Below are 24,091 nucleotides of genomic sequence, written 5' to 3'. Positions count from 1 at the left end.
TAATTGCCCAATAATTATTTGGTCATGAACACTTCAGAGCAGATTAACTAGATGAAAGTGGGGGTGTTTTAGGAGAGAAGAAAGGGATGCTGGCAGAAGATGTTGAGATGGAAAGGCATCCATGGTCAGTCATTTACAAGTCATCTCTGAGATGTCTGTAAGAGTGGTCCTGCCGTTGTCAATACCTACAGGTTTTTGTTGAACTGTATACCGTTCTTTTGATATAGAAATCTTATACAAAAGATGTTTCTCAAAATTTTATTCATTTGGCAATTAAATCCCTTTTGTTAGGCATTTATATGGAATCTTGTATATCGTAAATGTTTCAATCATTAGAATTTGACACATCTGGGGATTTTGTATGTGGTTATATGGGCATGTTGGCATTTGGACAGTTGAGGGCTATAAAGACAAGACTCTTGTCACTTGCAGATAGAACCACACTGGAAGTTCTGGAAGGTCTATAGAACACTTGGATCTCACAGGTAGCATGAGGCTTTCAAATTCCAGGATACACTTTCTCAGATACCATCTCATCATTTAGCTTAAAGACAGTATCTTGTTTTCCACATTATGTGACTAATTTGGGAATGAGAATTCAGGGGCCAACAACTGATTGCTGAACATTAGTTAATACACTTCTCACCTGGCGACTCTTCCTCGAAGATCTCCAACTCCTTGAAGATGTTTGGTGTTTAGGTCCTGTACTGCAAAATTAGTTCCTGTGGCCACCTGGTCTCGAACTCTTATTTGGTCTTCTAACATCTGCAAGTTTTGAGTTAAAATTCCCATTAAGCTCCCATCATATGTGATAAGAAAATATCATTTATAGCAGAAGTTACGAATTGAGTGCATTTCCTAGTTAGGCTGACGATGTATTTGAGTGAGAGGGTCCTGTGTTGGAGAGAACCAGCCCTGCTTTATCTGAGGTGGGCAGTGATGGCGGGATTCCGGCTGGTTGTTCCCAGGTGGGAATGATGGTTCAACAGTGTTTCAATAGAAGCCAGAAATCCAGATTTAATGTTAAATTTCTCAATTTTAAAATATTGACATCTTATTCAAATTCTTTTATAAACAATATATGAGCCAAACAAAACATATTTACTCTGCTGTTATGGCTATGGCCATCATTGATGTAAAAGCTTTTCATTAAAAACCCATTTCAGAACTGGTGCTAAGTTTAGGAAAATGGAACCTTCATGTGGCATCAGGCAAGGACATATACAGTTTGAATCAGAACCACAGTGAAGCTAGTATAACACAAGCAAATCTGAATCAAACTCTTTGACACACATGAAATGAGTGGGAAAGGCTTATTCTAGAGTTTTTAGAGCACAAGAGAGATTGATGGCTATTCAGATTTTGCCCTGAGTATCCTTAGTCATGTCTTCCTTATATCTTGGTGTTGTGAAATGAAGCTGACAGTCCCATACCACCAGGTTGGTGGTCCCCAACTTTGGCACTTACCATCTATAAAAATGAAAAAATTTTGCATGTGTAAGGAAAAAATTATATCTTGCTTGATATGCAAACAAATTCCAGTATAAAGTTAAGTCATATAAAAAATAATTTATGTTTACTGAGAAAAGTGTTGAGAATATAGGACTTTGGAAAACAGAAACAAATTTGTGATTTGGGGAAACATTAGGTTTGGTTGTTATATTTGACCAAAGCCTGAATCATGTTAAATTTATGATTATGAATTTTTGGAGAAACAGATGGATTTTTATAGCAAATGAATTATAGAAATTTCAGAGACTATGTTCAGAATCTTGCCCACGTGTAAACTGCAGATTGAGACAACTCAAGAGCAAATATAACTTTAATTGAAGATAACAAAAGTGTCAAAAACACTAGCTAGAGGTTTTGTTTTGTTCTATTTTGGTTTGCTTGTTCGTTTTTGCATGCATGTAGGTGTTTTACTCCATTTGGGCCACTGTAACCAAATACCACAAACAGGGCAGCTTATAAACAACAGAGATTTATTTCTCACAGTTCTGGAGGCTGGAAGTCCATGATCAGGGTGCCAGCCTGGTTGGATTCCAGGAAGAGCTCTCCTCTGGGTTGCAGACTTCTTGCCATGTAGGCAGGGCCAGGAAGCTCTGTGAGATCTCTTTATGAGGGCATTAATCCCATTCATGAAGACTCCACTCTCATGACCCAAGTACCTCTCCAAAGCCCCACCTCCTAATGCCATCACATTGGGCATTAGGATTTCACATATGAATTTTGGTGGGGACACAGACATTCAGACCAGGGCAGTAGATGTTGTTTTGCTTCATGTTGGTAAAGAATAGTGATAAAAGGGAACTTGCCCTATTAAATACTAATGCATATTATAAAACAAGAATAAGCAAATGAGTGTAGCTAAATAGCTGTGTATAGCTAAATAGATCAATGTAATTTTAAGAAGATCTTGGTAAATGTAAGAAAGAAATATACTATATATGAGACTCAAATTCAGTGAGGGAGGAATTTCACAAATGGTGTTGGGATTTCTGGTTAGTTATTCAGAAGACAATCCGTTTAGATCCTTACATCATGTCATACATCAATATAGATTTTAGAAAAAGTAGATTTAAAATAGAAATAAAAAATTAAGCCATAAAACTAACAGATAGTAGAGGAGGTTATTTCATCCCTGAAATTGCTGAAAGAAATTTCTGTTTCTAAAAGTAATGAGAGAAATCACAAAGGAAAACATTGGAACCTTTAACTTTGCACAAAACTTGTAAAAAACATTGTAAATATAATTAAGATCCAAACAACAAACTGGGAAAAACATTTGTAACAAATGTTACTGCCAAGGTTTTCAGTGGTATGCTTGAGTCAATGTGTACCTGTTCGTGAGAGCTGATTGTGCATATATATCTCTTCCTATGTTTGTATCCAGTAAATTCAGTTCGTTTTTGATATCAATCATAGTGAGAGTATTTACACCAGAGAAATGGGCAAATACTATAGACTAGGTTTTTATCCCCCAGGAAAAAACTGATTGCTGATTGTTAAACATTTATGAATACATCACTGGTTATGATTCTTAATAAAAAAGCTCATCAATAAAAATTAAAAGGCACTAAAACCCCAAAAGATACATTGGCAAAGGTATTAACAGATTATTGACAGAGAAAATACAAATTATGACTTTTAAAAAATGAAACAAAGAGAAAAACCTCATTTCTTTCCCACCAAATCAGCAATGATTAAAACAATAAAGCACTCTTATATAATGCTAATGGAAGTGTAAATAAGTATAAACTTTCTGGAAATCAATTTGGCAGTATGTACCAAGAGCTTTCAGAGTGTTTGTAACCTGGTAATTCCACTTCCAAGAACATTTACTGTGGAAATAATCTAAATGCAGACACATATTTATGGCAGAAAGATATTTCAGTATCAGGAGAATAATTAAGCAAATCATGGTATATGTACTATACAAAGAGCTTTTAATGACATATAAAAGAGTTTAATGATATAATTTTATATCAAAATGTATTCTTAGTTTCCTAAAGGGAATACCTGGAAAGACCAGAGGGAGATGCAGCTGGGTGTTTGTAGAATTTGCCATTTGGTGATGGAATTGTGAGAAATTTTTTCCTGGATTAAAAACATTTTTCCCTAAATTTTTGAAATAATTGCAGCGAACAAGTATTGCTTTTGAAAGTTGGGGAAAAAACCACAATAACGCAATATTGTATGTAAAATTATCTTTTCTTGAATTAAAAATAAATTAATTTTAAAAACTCGAATTTAAATTAATTTTAAGCTGCCATCTTAAAAATGAAATATTTTGATTTTAAAAAGGAGCAAGCAATTTAACTGCTGTAATTGTGGTTGATTAAAAGGTAGGTTTTTGTTTTTTTTTTTTTTTCAATTCTTTTAAAGACCCAAATCAAGCTTCAGCTCACACTTGGATCTATCTTGCTGGCCAATTTTCAAATGGGCTGATCTGGTTAATGAGTTTAGGTCTTTAAAAAATACTTGACTAGGATCAATTTCTCTATAAAGTGCTTATTACTTTATAGTCTTAGTTATTTACTGAAGGTAGTGTAACAGTTGCTTCTTTTAATGTTTTAACTCTATTAACTACAGGCTTTAAATATCTGCTAATTCAGTTTTCTGAGCAATTAAGCTAGTCCTTGTCATTTTCCCTATATATGCCAAACCCTTAACAGAACTGCAAGTATTTTGAGACTTTTATAGTATTTGGAAAATGTTTTGGTTTTGTCTTTTTTCAGAGCTAATCTGAGATAATCGAGTATTATAGGAAAAGCTCTTAGCGAGGTTTCTAGAGATCTGAAACATTTTTTCCTATAATGCTAAGAGTATTTCTTTGGGGAATAATTGATATGTATTAAAATATATAAATCAAAGTATATATCTGGATGGATTTTGACAAATACAATCAAATATGTAACAACCACCCAAATCAAAATGTAGCACATTCTAGAAGCATTGTGACATTTCTGAGAATTCTGTTCTCTTTTCAATTATCAAGACATTTTTGACTCCCAAATTAGGATCTTGTTTTAGTGCCAGTGCTATACTTGATTTTTTCATCATCTCAGAGGCACTGAGCCACGTATCTCTTGTCACTTTCATGACAGGTTATTGTGCCTGGAAACACCTTTGACAAATTTGAGAGGTGGCATTGACTCTTTAGGCACTGAGATCAACTCAGTATGTGCTAAATACCAACAAAGTGCCTTTTAAAAGTTCACTAAGATTTTGAAGCTTTCTGCAATCCCTCAAATGCATTATGGAGTTTACAGATTGATTATAAATTAACAAAAATCCTTAGCGTTAAATACAAAGTCATGAGGAAGTCATTGCTGGGTCAATCTCATGATGTTTGTTTGGCCTAATCCACTATTCTATCTGATAGTAGGAAAGGATATGTATTGTGTGAGGGCACTGTTGCCAGTTCTCATAATTCCATACATTTTGGACCAGATTTTTAAATTCTCTGGAACATTTGCCTGAAAGATGCCACCCCAGATTCATCAGGCTCATTAGCACTTTAAGACCTCTGGAAGACCTGTAGTAAGAATCTTTCTATCTTGGTTTAACCCAAACATTATCTTTTTTGATCAGAAACTCCATTTTTCCTTTAACACTGAAAACATCATTTGTTCATCTATTCAAGAAATATTTACAGAGTGCGGACTACCTCTCATACACTGCTGTCAGTTAGGTGTGAGGTTTAGCAGTAAACAGAACAAAGTTGCTGCCCTCACAGAGATTATATTTTAGAAGGAGAAACACAATAGATGAATATAGACCATGGCAGTTTGTGATAAGTGTTGTAGATAAAAATAATGGAGGGCCTAAGGGAGATTGTGACTGTTGGGGTGGGGAGAGGGGCCATTTTATGGCATGTCAAGTAAATTCTCTCTGATACAGTGATTTCTGAGCAGGGCCCTGAAAGAGATGAAGAACACTTCATAAAGTGTCTGGGGGAAGATGATGCACAGCACATGCAAAGGCCCTGAGGCCAGAGCAAGTTTGGGGTGTTTTAGGAAGAGCAGTGTGGCCAGAGTGAAGGAGAGAGGGGTGGGAGATGGGATAAAAGAGACTTTTGGGGTCAGGGTATGATGGGCCTATGAACCAGCATTGCCACTGCCTTATGAAAGCCTGTTTGAAATGATTACATTAACAGAATCTGAGAGATTTAGACTAAAATAAGCACCTTAGCACAGCATCTGACATAATGTTAAAGAATTATCTTTGCTGTCACAAAGAGACACTCAACAAATGTTTTCTGAATAGAATTTCCTTCTATTTATGGCATAAATGAGCAGTTGAAATATTGACTGTTTCCCTCTGAGGCAACAAAATTATAATTGTTTAAACTTAAACAATAGTGACTCATTTCTCTCATTGAAAAATGACATTGGTTGTTGATAATCTTTGTCAAGCAATATGGGAAATAAAGAACTACCTCAATGTTCTGGCTGAGTTTTTTGACGATGCTGGTGATGGTCTGGATGTGGTTTTCCAGAAGTTTTCTGGCAAGCAACTCCTCCTTCCGAAAGCCATGGGTTCCCTGAAGACAAGCAGAGATGTCCTCCTTGATGCGGAAGGCCTGCTCAAGGAGAAAAGCGATGGTGCGCTCCTGGTTGTTGAGTCTGTCTTCCAGCTGACGTCTCTGGGTGTGTGGAATGGCAGGAAGAAAAGAACGACCCCTGGGCAGGAAAAGGAAACACCAGGGACGTTACAAGCATGAACTGGAGGGACCAGAAGCAGAACCAGAACTGTCATCCTCACTTCTACGCCTGTGTTTTCTCCCCTTGGAGAAGTCTAGTAGGACTTGAAACACCTGCATGGCTAGAGTCTTGGCTTAGGTCTCATCTGAGAAGCAGGTCTGACTATGCTTTGATCTTGTATAATGTATTTTTCATGTTTCCCAAGCAGGAACTGTTCTGTATTTTATCCACCATTCTGACAAGCCAAGTTGGATGCACGTTAATTTAATGCATGATAACTCTGTATTGAAAACTGGGCAGCTTTCTAACAGCTGAAAGATATAATAACTCAAAGGCAAAGATAAAAGTGTCAGAAGTTCAATAAAAAGTAAAAAAAAAAAAAAAAGAATTAGAAAAGGAAAACACAATGACTAGGGCTATTTAGTATCAGGACAAAGAAACATATGAAACCCTGAAGCTTCTATTGGCCTCAGCAAATTACCTCTTCCTTTTACAAGTAAACTTCTGGAAGGACAAGTTAATTTTTGTGGTGTCTTTTTCTTTACTTAATTTGCTTATTTTTGTGACCTGATCTCTGAAGTCATACCCATCACTTTTGCTTAGTCCATTCCCCGGAAGCAAGTCACCAAGTTCTGGCTACACTCTAGGGGAGGGGAATTAGGTTCCACCTCTTAAAAAATGGAGTATCAAAGAATTTGTGGTCACTTCAAAACTGCCGCAGTATCACTGTTATCTAACTGGCTTCTCCGAAACATCAAAAAGTTTTATATTTTGATTTGGTGATTGTCACATAGTTGATTATATTTGCCAAACCCATCCAGAAATATACTCTGGTTTGTATATTTTAATACATAATAATTATACCCCAATAAAATAATCTTAGCATTAAGGACAAAACAGTTTTCAGATCTCTAGCAATCTTTGCTAAGAGTATCTTTTCCTATAATTATTTTAGATTAGCTGTGAAAAAAGACAAAGTCAAAGCGTTTTCCATATACTATAAAATGTCACCACCTCCATATGCCCTAGAGATGGGACAGTAACGTCTAATGTTTCTTCTTCCTGGTGGGAGAAATTATTCTGTAGGATGGGGTGTGGTTGACTGTGGTTTTCCCTGCCCGGGGCTCATCCACACCCCACCTCTTGAGCTCACTGCAGCTGACAAGACTTCATCGGCGACCAGGGTCTGGCTGAAATCTTCAGGGAAAAATGAACTCACAGGCCAAAGTATTAGGACATTTGAGGAACACAGTCTTCAAAAACCAACTAGCCAACAAATAAACAATCCACTGGATTACAGATTCCCACAAAAGAGAAGTACTGAAATATATGCAACCTGAAATTTTTAAAAGGCTAATAAAGGTCTTAATAGTGAAGATACAGGAAGGCATTAGCAAAATGAAAACAAAACCTAGAAAACCAGAAGTAAACAAGGAGAAATATTAGGCATGAAAAATATAATAGTTAAAATAAGGAAACATAAAAGATGATGTAACTATGACAGAGGACATAGTTGAAGAATGAATTAGTGATTTGGGAGAGCAGATTGAGGAAATTTACCAGGCAGTAAAAGGGGCAGTCACAAAACTTGGAGATGCCAGGGTCAGAATTTGAAACTCATGTCTGTCTGACTCCAAAATTACATGTTAACTTTTACTCCCATCATTACTATCCTATTATTCCAAGAGATAATAAGCAGAAGCAGGGGACACACTTTGATTGATGATACTGATGTGACCTCGTAGAGTGGCAGTAGAAATGACACATAGAAGTGTCCCCAGGATCCATAGCCACTCTCTCCTTAGTTCTTTCTTCGTTTCTTGGTCCTGGCCACCATTATCTCCTCTAGTTTTGCCTTCTCACAAAGAGTGCATCCTTCCACCCGCAGCTAGAGTGGTCTCTCTAAAAGTGTAGCACTTGCCTACTTAAAACCCTCTGGTGCCTTATCCATCCTCTCTTTTCCAACCTCATCTCCTCCCACTCTTCCCTCCATTCACTCATTCAACCACACAGGCCTTCTTTCTGTTCGTCAGACATGCCAGGCAGTTCCTAGCTCAGAGCCTTGGCAATTGCTCTTCCTTCTGCTTGGAATGCTCTTCCCAAACGTGTCTTCTTGGCTTCCTCCTTCCCATTCTTTAGGTACCAACTCCAATATCCCCTCCTGAGGTAAACCTTCTACTAAGTAACTTTCTATCATAATACCCCATTTCATCTTCTCCATAATATCTGGCATTGCCTAAAATCATCTTACTTACTTGTTTGTGTTTATTTTCTGCCCTCCATCACTGGAATGAAAGCTCCCTGTGGGCAGGCACAGTATCTAACTTGTTCTCTACCATGTCCTCGACACTGAGAGGAGTGCCTGACACATACTAGATGGTCATTAAATATTTGTTGACTGACTGACTGATTGCTCTGGCCAGACTGTTCCCTTAAGGCTCAGTTGTTAGAAAATTGGAAGAAAAAGTGATTCCTCACAGCTAAAAGTTGCTAAAGCCTCAAGGTTTACAGTTTCCTCTCTCAAGTGGTATAAAATAGCTTCAGCCTGGGTGAGATTTATCTTTCCTATCACCTGTGCATCTGAGGAGTGGAGAAGGCTTAGCTAAGGGTTTCATTAGTCATATTCCAACAACCACTCATTTGGCTCAAAAATTTTCTTCTGGAAAACTACCAGATGCAACCTCCGGTGTATAAAATCCGTTCCTCTAAAATCCCAATGTGCTGACAGTGCTTCCCTGGATTGGGTGCATGAGTCACAGGCAGAAGGGAAGAGGATGTCAGGCCCTGCTGATGGTGACACGTAGCCCAACGGTGGACTGCAGATACTGCAGATTTGCTCATTATTTTTCTGGAGCTGGTGCTGCTTTCTGGCCTCTAGATGATGTGCAGCCTGGATTTGCCAGTGAAAGAGTGTGTAATCTTGTCTTCCATTCTACACAGACACTTACAAATCATTCTGCCTTCCTCCCAAAATTTAGAATTTGTTTTCTCTTAGGTGTTCCCAGTGTGGCAGACACTGTTGATTACCTTCCTAACATTCTGCTGCTGCCTGATTTGGTGCATCCTCTTGTCCCCCATGTCCTTCAGGGCGAGGAGGCACAAGCTACTCATGGTGAGCTCATTTTTCTGGGCTGAGATGTAGTTGGTTTAGTAGAAGCATGTGAAGTAATACTGGCCGATGAGATGCAAGGAGAAACTTACTGTGGGGCTTCTGGGTAAGCTTGCTTTGCCTTTAAGAAGAGATATCCAAGAAAAGATTTCCCTCTTTTTCCCTGGATATTGTCATGTCTGTGTGTGATGCCTGGAACTGCTGCAGCCATATTGTGTTCATGAGGGGAAAGAGGATAGCAGGGAAGAAGGAGAGAAAACACCTGGGTGCTTGATGATGTTGTTAAGCCTCCAAATTAACCAAACTAGATTTTTTGATGTGTACTAATCAATGTCCTTACATTTAAGCCATTTTGGTTGGAGTTTTTGTTACATGCAACTGAAAGCACTGTATCTGTGTCTAATAACTTAACCAATAAACATATCAGTTGAAATAGAAATATATTGGTAAGTATTTGCTAGATGTCTACTTTAGTCCATACACAATATATAAAGGTTCTGTCCCTCAAAGAACTTGGTCTGATTCAGGGTTTTTTGCAAAGAAACTTGCATTATTATCATTAGAAGGGGAAGGGAGGAAAGTTGCTAAAATGCAGGTTCCTTGGCACCAAGATAGACCTACTAAATCATAATTTGGGGGGTGAGAGGAAGAACAAGAATGTGTATTTTAAATGAGCACATAGATGACTGATGTATTCTAAAGACTGACCATCACTGACTTATTTAAGACTGGTCATGTGAATCATGACCAGTCTTAAAAGTGTAAAGGCAGTCTTAAAGGATATATAATGAAGTGCTGAAATGTGGAATGTGGCCTATGAGCTTTCAAGTTATGCAGATAAGCAGAAGCAGCTTGGCAAGTTGGAAGGCAAGATATACTGAGGGTGGAAAATCGGTTTCAGCACTTACCAGCCAAGGGTTTCAGTTCATTCTTCTTTAGACAGAGCTAATGGCCTACTTTGCTGTCTGGCTGTAAGTTCTGAGATGCCACGTAGAAACATGTGGTGGGAGGCAGTGAGACCAGTGCTTACAACTGCACTGCAGCCCAGGCTCACAAGATGCCCATGTGCACTCACTCTTTGGTGTGCTGTTGGCTGGTGGCAGGACTGTGTCTAGAAAGAGCACGAGGAAACAGACCTAAGCCAGCAGAGGGCCCAGTGGCACAGGGCTACCACGTCTGCTCAGATGCCAGCCTGTGGTCCTGCCTTCAGGGTCAACCTCAATGTTCTTGGTATTTGACACACTGAAGGAAGCCTTGCAGGGCAGCACCCTGTGCTATGTGAGTGTATTTGCCTACAACCACGGAACGTTAAGTGACAAATAAGTGAAGAACTGTAGTTATTTACTTTCTTTTAGTTCTTAAAATTTAAATTTATTTTATATTTAAGTAGAGAGTTTTCCTTTTTGAAATTTATTCTCATGCCTGAGATTTACTATTGGAGTGTTATTATTATTGTTTATTAATGATGCTTAATGAAGCCCCAAATGATGCTCTTTTAGTTCTATTTGCATGATTTCTACAAAATCAAGATAGAGCTTATATGTATATTTCCTATTTTATCACCATAAGGAAAGAGAATATTATTTTCCAATTGACTTTTCTACATCTGCGACTGGAATAACATTCAACCCATGAATATTCTCGGTCTTCTAAGAGAGATTCCTGATAAGACTGTTGTTCAAAGCATCAGATCATCGAAAAGTTTAAAAACTGAGGCTCTTCACTCATAGCAACCTTGAATTTAAAAAATTGACTGTTTCATTAGTGTATTATATCAGTGGGACTTATATATCTAAATTTAACTGGGAAAGGAAAGAAATGGCTGAATATCCCAGACTGTGCAGATGGAGTTACTAACCACAGCAGGAAGTATTCCCAGAGGGCCTTTTCGGAGGGATATTTGGGCTTTCCACAAATCATTGATTTTGTAGCTGACAGCTGAATCTGAACAGATTTTCCACAAACTCTGATTCTGTTTCTCGGCAGTTTGGTGTGGCATACACCAGCTGTGCTGTTGCTGGCAGACGCACTGGTACACGGTGCCTCTCACTTCCCTGCCTGTTCTGTTCTTGTGAATAGAGTGCTAAATTTACTCAGGAGATTCTGATAACCGTTTTGGTAACCTGTAATACTCAAGAGACAAAAATTTGAAAATTTGAACCCTTTTCTAGAACACAAAAGGGTATAACTGAAGAGAATTTTCATTTCTGTGTGATTTATTATGTGGCTATTTATGTCCTCAGGGCTTAGAGTCCTGTAGAGAAGAAGAGTGAAATAAATAAAGTGACGGTTCAGAGACTATTTTGCTGCCTCACGAAAATAATCCGTGAATATGTTTATGGAGTGATGAAGTTGAAAATGTATTTTCTATAGTTTCTCCTTTGCTTGTTCCCAGCCACCCTGGCTGATGGCTTTTCATGGCTCTAGAAGCCTCCATTGCTGAGTTTTACACAGGCTGAATGCTATAGGTAGGTGAGGCAGCCAAGTCACGTTTTAAATAACCTATAACAGAAAGAGGCAGCCCAAGGCCAATGGGGTTGGGTCAGCATGGGGTCTGTGTAGAGGATCCTGGAAAGGAGAGGACTCCAAATAGTAATCCGACCAAGAGGAGATTGGAGAAAGACACTGGTTGTGGATTTTTTCCAGGGACAAGTTATGTAATACACGAGGCTAGCTCCCCATGTACAGTAACACCTTCACTAAAATAATAGGATTACTGATGTACCTTTTGTGACCGGCATTGAGATGGAGGCATTGAGGTTGCCAGTGTTCCTGAGTCCCTGTGTGAATACGGACATGGTAGAGTCCGGATGACACAGGGAAAACATGCAAACTGCAGCAGGAAATCATTGTGATGGTGTGTGGAGCTCTTACAGCATTTTGTGGTGCTCTTGAGACACTTCCCCTATTACCTTGCTATTCTTGGGGTTTGTGTGTTATTTTTGTGAATTCCCAGGGGAAAGAACACTCAGAGTTGGAAGATTGGGTGTTCAAGTTCTGCCTCTGCCACTTAATATCTTTGACCCCTCTGAAGTTTTCCAGAAGAGAGCTTCTTACTTGTCCTGGGGAGATAATGACTCCAGCCCTACCGAGTTGGCTAAAGGGTATCAATTTACATAATGTATCTGAAGTGCTTTAGAACGTCTGCAAGGGTTGTACACGTGTGTTCTTATTATAACTATTAGTAATGATTAGATGGTGTTATGGGCTGAATTGTGCCCCTATAAAAAGATATGCTGAAGACCTCACTCCTAGTACCGCAGAATGTCACCTCCTAGGTCCCTGCAGATGTGACTAGTTGTACTAGTTGATGTCATCCTGGGGTTGGTGGGCCCCTAATCCGATATGGCCTATGTCCTTATAAGAAGATGGCCACATGAAGTGAGACACAAGGAGAACAACCTCTGAAGACAGAGGCAGAGATTGGAGGGATGTGTCTACAAATCAAGCAACACCAGGGATTGCTGGCTGTCACCAGGAGCTAAGAGTGATGGATAGAACAGATTCTTCCTCAGAGGCCTTAGAAAGAACCAACCTGCTAACACTTTTATGTCAGACCTCTAACCTTCAGAATTGTGAGACAGCAAACATCTGCTATTTTAAGCCACCCAGTTTGTGGTACAGTATTACGGCGGCCACAGGACACTAACACAGATGGTAAATGGTTTGTGGGGCACATCTAGCCCAAGAAAAGTTTAAGGAATTTATTATTACACTCTTTTATTTCTACATAATGCTTATAGTAACATACCACTTTCATAAGCATTATCTCATTTCTTCCCGTTAGTCCTGGGCATAAGTAAAATTGTTCTCAATGTTTAGAAAGTGAAGGTTGAAGATTATCTGTAACTCAGCTGGGAAATTTTAACCTTCCCCTTTGACTCTTTTTCCTACATCACAGCAGCTTTGTTTAGACCAATTAGTTTAGACCTCTGTTATATTTGTTTTTCTCAGAGAGATAAAATATATTTATTTCTCTGTGTATAAATATAACTGTGTATTCAAGATATATTTATATAAAGTTATATATGTAACTATGAACCATGTATGTATATATATATAAATGTATTCTTCTGCATATATAAATATATATTCAAGATACACATTTATATAGTTATATATAACATATTTATATATATATATTTCTCTACATATGTAAAACTTGCTCCCAACATTATGTAATTTTTCACCCCAGTTACCTTTCCTCTGCTTGGCTCACATCTCTCTGTGGAATCCGAAGGGTCTTCCTTGTGGCCCAGAGGTTAGAGAGGCTCCCTCTCTGCTCTGGAGAACTGAGACTGGCCTCAGCCTGACCTCAGCACAGTAGTCACACTTGAGCAGAAGCTCTCAGGTGTGGCAAGAATCCAGACAGCCTCTTGGGGCAGGAGGAACTGAGCTTCAGGCGGGCAGCTCCTGCCCTGACTGATACGGGAGTGCTGTGGGTAATGCCCAGTTTCTGTAGCTGTGTCCACCCAAAGCCAGAGTCTTGCCCATCACAGGTGGAGGACAGTGAGATGATACTAGAGAGAGAATAAACGACTGCCCTGGGGCTGATGGCGGTGTCTGCCAGGCTCAGCTAAGATGCTTTGAGTCCAGGCTGCCAACACCCTACAGAGGGACACTCATGAAGGAAGATCAGATATGGCTGCATTCACATCTTCCATGCTGCAAGGAATGGGCTGGAGGTGAACATGTCCCAGGATTCCCAAGATGTCCCAGGGTGTGTGTGTGTGTGTGTGTGTGTGTGTGTGTGTGTGTGTGTGTGTGTGTGTGTGTGTGTGTGTGTGTGTGTTTGTAAGATAGCTGTTGTGGGATGTGGATAGTGAGTAGTTAAGAAAATAGGATTTGCAGTAACATAAACAGTGTGGGAATCTTGGTCATAGTATTGTGTGACCTTGGGCAAGTATTTGACTCCTCTGAACCCCAGGGTCTTCACATGTGAAATAGTGACACTATCCACCTCTTAGGGCTATTGTGAGGATTAAATGAGTTGATTAACATAGATTAAGAGGTGAAAGCTTTAATAATGAATATTGTCAGTGAGGCCAGAGAACTGTGCAGGGTAGGAGAGGTTCTGCCAGGTAATAAAAATCTTGCTAACAACCTAGGGTGCCCCAGGTTCTTTTTTTTTTTTTTCTCTTAAGCTATGCAGACTATTTTGAGCTTTCTCACCAGGACCTAGTTGCCCTCAGAGAAGGATACGATACTGCAAAATAAAACCCGAAAGATCTCTAACCTATCATGTCCTGGCCCACAGAAAGCTCAGCCAGCGGTGTTTTGTCTTCTTTTCTCGTGTCTGTAACGTGAATATCTGTCTTCATCACGTAGTAACAAAAGCAATGCATCATGGGATAATAAAATGTCTGCCATGGTGCTAAAAAAAACCTTGAAAATAAATACTTCCCAGACCCTGAATGTCCTATTCTACTTAAAAGTAGAAATCATTAATCATTTATTATTTTGCCCATTTGGCTTACTGATAGTTTTATGGATCCAAATCTTCAATACCATTCTTTGGCTGTCAGCCAGACCCCCATCTTCCCAAAAGGCACTCCTGAGAGAATTCCTGAGATATATATTGGCTTTAGCCCAGCCTGGACAATTCCTCAGTACCAAACAACTTCATTTTCTTGGCTCAGATAGCATTGTGGTTCAGGTTGATACCTCCCTCCTTTCTATACCAGCCATCTTTGCCCCGTGCTGTTTCTGCTGCACCACAGCAGTGTTCCTACCTTAGCAACTTTGCTCTTCCCTGATGCATCCACGTGGCCCACTCTCTCATCTCCTGGTTTCTGCTCAGGTGCTAACTTCTCAATGAGGCTTACCCTGGCCAGACTGTCTAACAATGTGTATCTCTTCCTCTTGCTGGAACAAAAGCTCCATGAGGGCAGGGTCATTGTTCACTGAAGACTCTCCAAGGGCCTAGCATAGTGCCTGGAGTGTAGGAGATGGTCAGTAAATACTTGTTAAGTGAATAAATGATAATGACCAGTTTTTGAAGACCAAAGAATCTAAGGGATGGAAGACCTTAGAAATTATTTGATTCAGTAGTGAGAAACTTACTCTTTTTTTTTTTTTTGGCGGGGGGGGGTCAATTGAAGCAAAATTAAAAGAGATTTATAGGCAGAATTTGTTTTCCACTCACAACTGAATCCTGTGGGGGAATAATGTATGTTCTTAAGCCTTAATCACTTACTTTATTACATACAAGAGTGTTTAAATTGTGAGACATAGCAAGTTAGTGGTGACTCTAATCTGTATTCTGGAAATGAGTTCTGGAGCTTATCCTGAACAAAGACAGCCCTTGGGACACAGGCTCCTCATCATCCATCACTTAAAACCCCACCTCATTTTACAGAGGAGGCAAAGATTTTTCTCAAGGTCACATAGCTGATTACAGGTAGATTCAAGAGTAGACCAGGTGCCTGGGCTCCCTGCAATGCTCCTACCAGCAGAAGAAAAAGAAAAATAAGAAAAAAAGGCTTTGGTGCTTTTCTGCTTGATTAGGCTTAAATGAGCATTGAATACACTGTCAGGAAATCAGTGGACATCTGCTCACTGTGAATCTATGAACACATTCGGAAATCAGAATTATTTACTGCCTTTAATATAATGTCACCATAATTGTCCTAGAAATGATTGCAAGCATTCCGCCTCCCCCTGCTGCATGGATTATTAATATGACCTAACATTTAGTGAGTACTAATAGTGTGTGGGTGTTGCTCCAACTGCCTGTGGCTGAGAAGGGCCCTGTACACACTCAGTCTGCCTGTCATTTTAATGTGCTTCTGTCTAGCCAAACCTCACTCACTGGAGAGGCATTATCTCTTTTGTTGCTAGATTTTTACTTTTTTCAGTTGTTTTTATTATTAGTTTTAGTATTACATATGCCTTATAAATCTATATGATTCATAAGGCAGAGCCTCTGAGAATACTGACTTTTACTTGTGTGAGAACCCTGTTGTCTATCAATATGTTTATTGCCATTCAATGAGTATTATGACTTGAAGGATGAAGTTATTTTAAAAATTACTGTCTTTATGTTTACTTTGTTGGATTCATCATGTCAGTGCAACATACCTGTACTGATGATTGAAATGCCCAAATGCCATTATGCTTTTCCAATTAATTAGTTACTTAAGAGTCTACTGCTCTTAGCAGAGCCCTAAAGATTCAATTGTTCCACCATTACTCTCCATTAAATCTGTCAACTGCAGTTCCTTAGAATAGACATACAGTGCGTCATGGCAGGCAACTGTAGGGGTATCAAAAAGCATTAAGGTCAGAGAGTTCCTCCTTTAGGGAGTTTGCAGCCTGCTCTGGGAGATTAGAGGGGAGCAACCAAAAGAAAGTCAGCCATCTCAGGCAGTACATTGAAAGTTCGGATATGTGACTTAGACAGCAGGGGAAGGGATGAGGAAGTTCAAGGTAGAAATGAATGTTGGGGTCAGATAATCTTCATCATACTTTTGCTTTGAATTATAGCATACTTCTTTTCCTATATCTTAATTTTAGTTTCTTTGGAACCCAAGAAATGGCACAAATTTCCTTGGATTTTTTTTAAAGTTTGTTGTCATTATCTAGGAATTTTTTCTTATCTCCTCTGATGTAAATCATTAGCCTGGGCTAAAGAAATCCACTTGGGTTCATATCGAAATCTAACATATTAGAAGAATGATTTCTATTTTCCATTAGTTATGTGAAGAGTCAGGTGGGAACAGATCTCCATGTTCTCCTTGGATGGCAAGATAAGCTAATATATCCATTTATGATAATTATTTTTTGTGCATACCACATTCACTGTCCTTAACTAAGGAAAAATGACATCTATCCAAATGTCATATTTTTAAACATTAAAAAAAGTTTCCTCTTGTTTGGTTCCATTTTCTCTAAGTTATAGTCTCATTGTCACATAAGCAAATAAAAATTATGGGTAGCATGAAAAGAGGGGCTAATATACTGTGGTTGAACTGTTTGGAATGCATTAAATTCAGTTCACTGAGGAACTGTGAACATAATGTAATATGAGTGATTTTTAACATTTTACCATCTTCATTGTTAAAGGTAATTAAAAAAAAAAAAAGAAAATCCAGTATTTAGATTTTTCTCTTCACGTTGATTCATTTCTTTTGTTCGGTTATTTATTTTTTTTTCTATGGTCATGATGTACATGTTAGAATCAATTATTTTAAAGGTATGATGGGTCTTAGAGAGTTCCTAGTCCAACCTCCTCCTTTGGCAAATGAGAGAACAAAGCCCAGAGACATATGGGACTGAGTGAGGTCACACAGAAACTTAGTAGAAGACCTGAGACTAAATTCCAGGTGCCCTGAAAACATTAATGGACACATCAGACCAAACCCTTCTTTGACATACTCAAATAGAAACTCAAACTAATATGCATTGCCCTGTGATCTCGCCTTTACAAAGAGGAATTCTAGGACCTTTTGGATGATGCCCATGTACCAATTGTATGTTATATTTCCAAGTCCCCAGAGTTGTCCCTCTTCTGTAGCCTTTCCCTGGATGAGCTCCAGGTGTGGCACTGTAAACAGCAGAGACAAAATGTCCTACATTTCAAAATTCCTGAGTTTTTAGCATGAAATGTTAACATATTTATTTGCTTTATTTTGAAAGTCACAGTTAACTATATCTGATCTTGTCATATGTCATTCATTGCCTACACTGTGTTATTTTATTCATAAATCTATAGGAACCTACAAAGGTTATTTTAAAGAGGAAGAGTAAAATTGGCTTGTTCTGTCAATCAGAAAGGAAAAAGAGAGGTTTGTCTTTCTGAGATGGTTTAGTGAAGTCCATCTGAAAGCAGAGAATTAGTTTAAATGAACTCAAAGTTATCTCATTCAGGCACTTGAATCTCTAACTAAATCAACAAGTACGCTAAATAGTTAAAGCTGTTATAATTTACAGACTTACTTGTCAACATATTCAACTAGATCTGTAGAATTCTTGGTTGACATTTTGGCTGGAGATAATGTTACCTAAAATAAAGGTCACAGGTTTAAAATGTATCAGCTACTTTACAGAGAAATCTTATCCACCTTATTCTTATACAAATGTTTTAATTTAAAACAAAATATATGCTGTAGATTACAGATCATCCGCCCAGTTAATCTTGCACATGCCTCATGTGTACTTCTAGAGACTAAAACCAAAGTCAAGTTCTGGGAAGATTCTAGAGAGTTTCATTTCATAGATTTGGTATCACAGGTAAACAAAAACTTTCTGGAAAAGCCAAAGCCATAAATTATTCTTAGATAATTTAAAAATGAAATATCAAATGATTATTGGCTGTGTTACTAAAGATGTCCTCAAACAGTGACAGTCTTGACATGGTAAATTCTGAGGGGGATCTGCTAATTTTCAAAAACAAAGCCAGAACCTAGAAAACTAGTCTCTTCAAGTAATTTTGTTTTCTAAGAAACTTGGATGTCAGATTATTAGAGTCAATGAGAAATAAAAGTACAGAACACGGGTACATAACTTCTAGTAGTAAACATAGCTGGCCATATGAACACTTAACTAATTCAAGAAAATGGCACTACCAGTAAGTTCTATTTGCATGAAAATTCAAACTTTTGCAGCATTTCTAGGAGGAAAGAGGATACCAAATGTACTCCCTGTTTTGCTTATGCTGAAAATGTTTTAAGCTCTAATTTTTTTTTAAGTTTAAAGAAGCAGGACACAGATTTATCCTAGTTTTAATAGCCCATCATTGAATTGGATTCAGTAGGAAGAGTATGAATTGTATTCCACCTCAGTTAAAAACTTAAACAAAATATGTTCCTAGGGTATTTTTTCTTAGTTTATATTATTTTAAACTATAATGGTGGGTAGAGTATGTTAAGACACACTACAAAAGTCATTCCCTTTGCAAACATCTTAGGAACTACCACATTTTACTTCTTAATTTAGGGCTAAGAAACTTAATTAGAAATCTCTCTTCTCCAATAAAACTGAAAAAAAAAAATCAGGTACTTTTATTTTGAAGGAAGCTACAGTAGTCAGGCTTTATGACCCAGCCCACTTGGTGATGGGCAACCAGAAAAAGCTTGAGAATGGAGCGAGTTGCCATGATTCTTCTTTAGACCCTCTCTCACCATTGCTAAGTGGGGTTTTGCAATGGGTCTGATGCTCCGAAGCCAGGTGTTTCCCTAGAGAATGGATATACAAATCCACTGGGCGCCCAGATGTCCATGATATGGAAACCATCCTAATTCCCTAGAGAACATAGTTGGTCTTTGCCCTGGTTCGTGTTTTCACTCCAGATTCCAACTGGAACAGTACTGTGCCCTGGGCTCCTCACCTACTTGAGGCCAGATCTTTCCTTCTCACCTCTCCACTGCTACACCCCGGCCTGTGGGAGATTGTTTGTGGAATTGCCTTAGCAACTGGCTGGTCCCTGGTCTTGTACATTTGGCACCTAGTAGTCCTTTGTGAGTACTTGTGGAATGAAAGCGTGTGATGAATATCTTGTCCAATGACACTAAATTACTGGGTCATTGTCTTCCCTTCTCCTGCTGGAGGGAAACAGTTGGATATATATCTGCTTTGTTTTTACTTTGTTCAGTTTTAAGTCTTGTTTGCAAGACTGTAAGTAGTATACTCTTAAAAACACACATACAACTCATACTTTTTTTTTTTTTAGATATCTTTCCACACCCCAGAATCTTTTTTTCTTTTTTTTCTTTTTTAACTTTTTTTATTGATTTATAATCATTTTACAATGTTGTGTCAGATTCCAGTGTTCAGCACTATTTTTCAGTCATTCATGGACATATACACACTCATTGTCACATTTTTTTCTCTGTGAGTTATCATAACATTTTGTGTTTATTTCCCTGTGCTATACAGTGTAATCTTGTTTATCTATTCTACAATTTTGAAATCCCAGTCTATCCCTACAACTCACATACTTTTAAATTAACAAATGTTAAACCTGACAATGGAGGGGCATTTGGAAAAACATAGAGAAGTGAAAGATAAAGAAAAAAATTCTCACTTATAATTCTACTATCTAGAGCAAAGCTGTTAACATTGTGGCATATTTATTTCCTCTTTTCTCTGGGCAATTTTTTAAGTACCTAGGACTAAATTTTTATATTTTTGCTAATTGAATATAGGAGTCAGCTGTTTCATCCCTATTCCTACAGACTAAATGTAATAGTATCAAAATTGTCTCACAGACAACTTTGTGATTATTATGGAACTTGTTACATGTGTTAGTTTTCATCTGTTTCATCATAATGCTTTGTGGCTTAATGGACTTTAAAATACTTTCACATGCATGATGGGATTTCATTCCTGAAACAGCCCTGTAGGGTGGGAATCGTTACCTCTACCTTATGGGTAACAACAGTTACCTTAAGTAACCGAAATACTTCTTTATTAAAGGAAGAATTCAAGGTGATTATTTTTATAGGTGAGGAATCTGAGGATTTGAGAAGCAAGGAGCTTGCTCACAATCATACAGATGTTGATAATATGATGACAGTAATCAGACTGAGTCTTTCCTTCCTAAGTCCTTTACCTTAGTGGCTCATTCAAACTCCACATCTTGGTATAATAGGTCTAATTAACACATTTCACAGAAGAGGAAACAGAGAGGTTAAGTAATTGCTCAAAGTCTTGCAGCCAAATACGTGGTACAGCCAATAGATAGCAAAGATCAGTGTTTGACTTTATGCTAGCTTTCTAGTGCTCTTCTGGTCACAAGAGGCTGTATCCGCTGGTCAGGTGTTTGAGACTTACAAAGCCTAAAAACACTACTTCTTTGAATTAATGGGGAATATATGACAGGTACATACCAGTAAAAACTTGTATTCAGCTATTGTCTTTTCATGTTAAAGATAACATCTACACTTTGAGTTTATTATAGTGCCTTTTGAATCTTCACAAAAATAGTCATCAGATTTTTAGCCCCACATATTAAAAGTCAGTCCAGTGAATGTATTCACAAATTGAGATCCTTTTTCTTTGCAGCATTAGTCACTTTGTTAAAGCAGAACAAACAGGAAATGAGGGAGAATGAAAAGAAAGCAACTCTTCCAGGACTCCTTAGATCTCTCTAAGCAACATTAAGCTTTAAAGAAGCTGAGCAAAATATTCTATTTTTAACATGAATATCGAAAAGTACTTGCTTTCTTCTCTTGGTCACTGGCTGAGCCAGGAAGGGGGCCATCAGGTTCATCCGGCTGTTCCTCTGGAGTCAGGGAGGCACTTTTGTTGACATCTGTATCTAGGCAACCAGAATGCAGAATCAGATCAGGAACCACAGCAAGTGAATTTTTGCAGTGGTGGTAATTTTTTAATTTTTTTGAATTGAGGGCAGTTTCTGTACATATAGCGAAGTTTAAAGGGAGGCTTCCAATTTGTTTTGCACTTCTTCCTTTCCCTCCTCCTCTACCCCAGACCTCTAGCAGGTCCCCATCTCACCTCAATCAGCTAGAATAGCTTATCACCTCAGGTGCTTCCATGAGACAGTCAGGAAGCTTTGTCGAGATGCCCTCATTTAGACCAAGGAAGTGATTTCACACCCTATTGTGCCCAAGCCATCTGAGGATCTTCTTTGGGATTTATTACCTTGTTTTTATGTAATGAGAAATATAAGCTAGCAAAGTAGGAGAAATTTAGAGACCTTGAATAATCCATGAGATAAATACCTGAACTCATGACGCTTGATTTCCTGACTTTATTTTTTGTTGATCTGATCTTTTGGAAAGGGAACAGAAGTGTAAAAAAATTTTTTTCTCTCTCAGAAAGCCAAAGTACCAAGGAAACTTGATCGCATCCTGACTAAAGTTTTCATGTTTCTGGGGCATCTTTCTGGGGTGGCCCAGCAGCATTGTGACTGCAGGAAGGACCTGTGATGTCAATGGGGTTGGCCCTCACACTTTTAAGTCTCTGAGTCCCTGAATCTAGGAGATTCGAGTGTTTTCCTTAATGCTCATTGTTGAAAAAATCACGAGGTCCTAACTCTTAGTCTCAGTGGGCGCAAAATGGTTATTTTTAAATTGACATTTCACACCCTTCCCCTGGTTTCACCTTCACAGTTTGATAAGAGACCCGTTTCCATCAAATTAGAAAATGAGATGCTGCCACACTCCTGAATCTTAAGTATGCTGGTTAAGGAAGCTAACTCTCCTAGGCCACTAGGGGGAGTACCGCAAAGAATGCGGAAATGGCAGGCGAGCTGGATAAGGGCTTCAGAGAAATCAAAATAATTGAACTTTGGCTTTGAGAGAATATTTTGTTCAGCTTTGGCTTGTTTCAAAACGATGTGGATTGCTTCAGCTCTGACATGTTTTCCTGAGTTTTAAAATTGGAATTTGCCTATTTTGCTGATACAACTTGACCCTCATATACAGAAATGATATTATTGGCAGAGTTATTTTTCAAATTATGGTGCTGGATTTGCCTTCCTCCCAGAACACGCAGGATGTTCAGGATGCTGAATGACAATTTTGGTCCCATAGATAAACAGCACGCATGATTTTTGGCTTCAATGGTATGTCTTTGAGTGTTAAACTAAGCCCTTAAAGCGTGAAGACAGACTATTTCATGGTTTGCAAGCAGTCTAAAATGCTCAATACACCACTCTAATTGTCATTTTATACTGTGCCAAGTAAGACTGACACACCAGTGACTGAGGGCAGGTGGTTGTGGGTGCTGAGGGAGTTGGTTAGAATCCTTACGACTCAACCTACTGGCTATTTACTTTGGGCAAAATTACCTCCCCTCTTCAAGACTCAGTTTTCTCATCTGTAAAGTGGGCTAATAACATCAGTCTCATAAGGTGGTTGAGAGGATTCAATGCAACAATACACCTAAAGCGCTCTGCTGAGTGCTATGCTGGGAATCCAGTAAGAAGCAGCTATTATTAGCGATTATTTTACAAGGTGGCAATTATCCAAGAAATAGAATTTGTGTGAGAAGGGAAAACTGGATTTGACCTTGCTAAACAACTTCTCATGATTCTTTCTCTTCTTAAATTCAGCTTCTAATCCATAGGATTTGGCTAGGAAATTGGGGTCCAGTGAAATGAGAGTCTAATTTGTTATCTAAATGGATGCTTGGCTCTTAAAAGTTGTAATAGTTTTTAATAGAACGGTGCACACAAAATGTATGTACCACTGAATTCCCACCTCTCTAAGTAAGTATGAAAAATTTTTTGTGGAAGTCAGTAAGCTTCAAATCCAGGGCTACCAAGAGTATAGCCTAAAGCACAGAAGCCAGTGTGTTCAATTTCCATCTTAAAAACTGAAAAATGACCTTATATTCTGATATTATTGTAAATATAGCCATAAGGGAATAATCTTGGGGTGGTGGTCAGTGAAGTCGGTCAGTTAGTATTCAGGGTCAGCTGAGACAACTGCTATGTTGTTGTGCACTGTACAGCCCTAGGGGGCACCATCCACACAATAACAATGTAGATTTTCATATTTGTTAGGCATAACAAAATTTTCAATTTGTTGCCTGACACATTTTCAGGCATATGTCAAGAAAATATCTTACTCTAATAAGATAAGTATACTAGGGCAGTTTTCTGACAAGTGGAGGTAAAGGGTCTTGAGGAAAGGGTGCCTATTTCTCACTCACACAAAGAGTGTATATGGGCCAGTGGCAGCCCTGACTCTGGGTGTCTGCTGGGTACTGTGTCCTCAGCTGAACTAGCCTCAACCAGCCCTTGGCCATAGCAGCCAGTAGTTGGCAATGTCCTCAACTTCCTTTTCATTCTATGTTACCTCACCCTTGT

General features: G+C 38.5%; 1 protein-coding gene across 1 annotated transcript in view; it reads right to left on the bottom strand.

Moving 5' to 3' along the window:
- Window positions 1–22,126, bottom strand: part of FAM81B (family with sequence similarity 81 member B) — a 47,183-nt gene extending 25,057 nt beyond the window's left edge. The window contains 6 exon segments of the mRNA XM_010993953.3: window positions 647–765; window positions 5,942–6,185; window positions 18,253–18,317; window positions 21,477–21,574; window positions 21,999–22,096; window positions 22,098–22,126. Of these exon segments, the coding sequence (XP_010992255.3) occupies window positions 647–765; window positions 5,942–6,185; window positions 18,253–18,317; window positions 21,477–21,574; window positions 21,999–22,096; window positions 22,098–22,126 (653 nt within the window).
- Window positions 22,127–24,091: the final 1,965 nt, after the last annotated feature.

Source organism: Camelus dromedarius, chromosome 3 (assembly GCF_036321535.1).
Source record: "Camelus dromedarius isolate mCamDro1 chromosome 3, mCamDro1.pat, whole genome shotgun sequence".
In the NCBI taxonomy this organism is placed as follows: domain Eukaryota; kingdom Metazoa; phylum Chordata; class Mammalia; order Artiodactyla; family Camelidae; genus Camelus; species Camelus dromedarius.
This window is presented reverse-complemented; position numbering and strand designations above follow the sequence as displayed.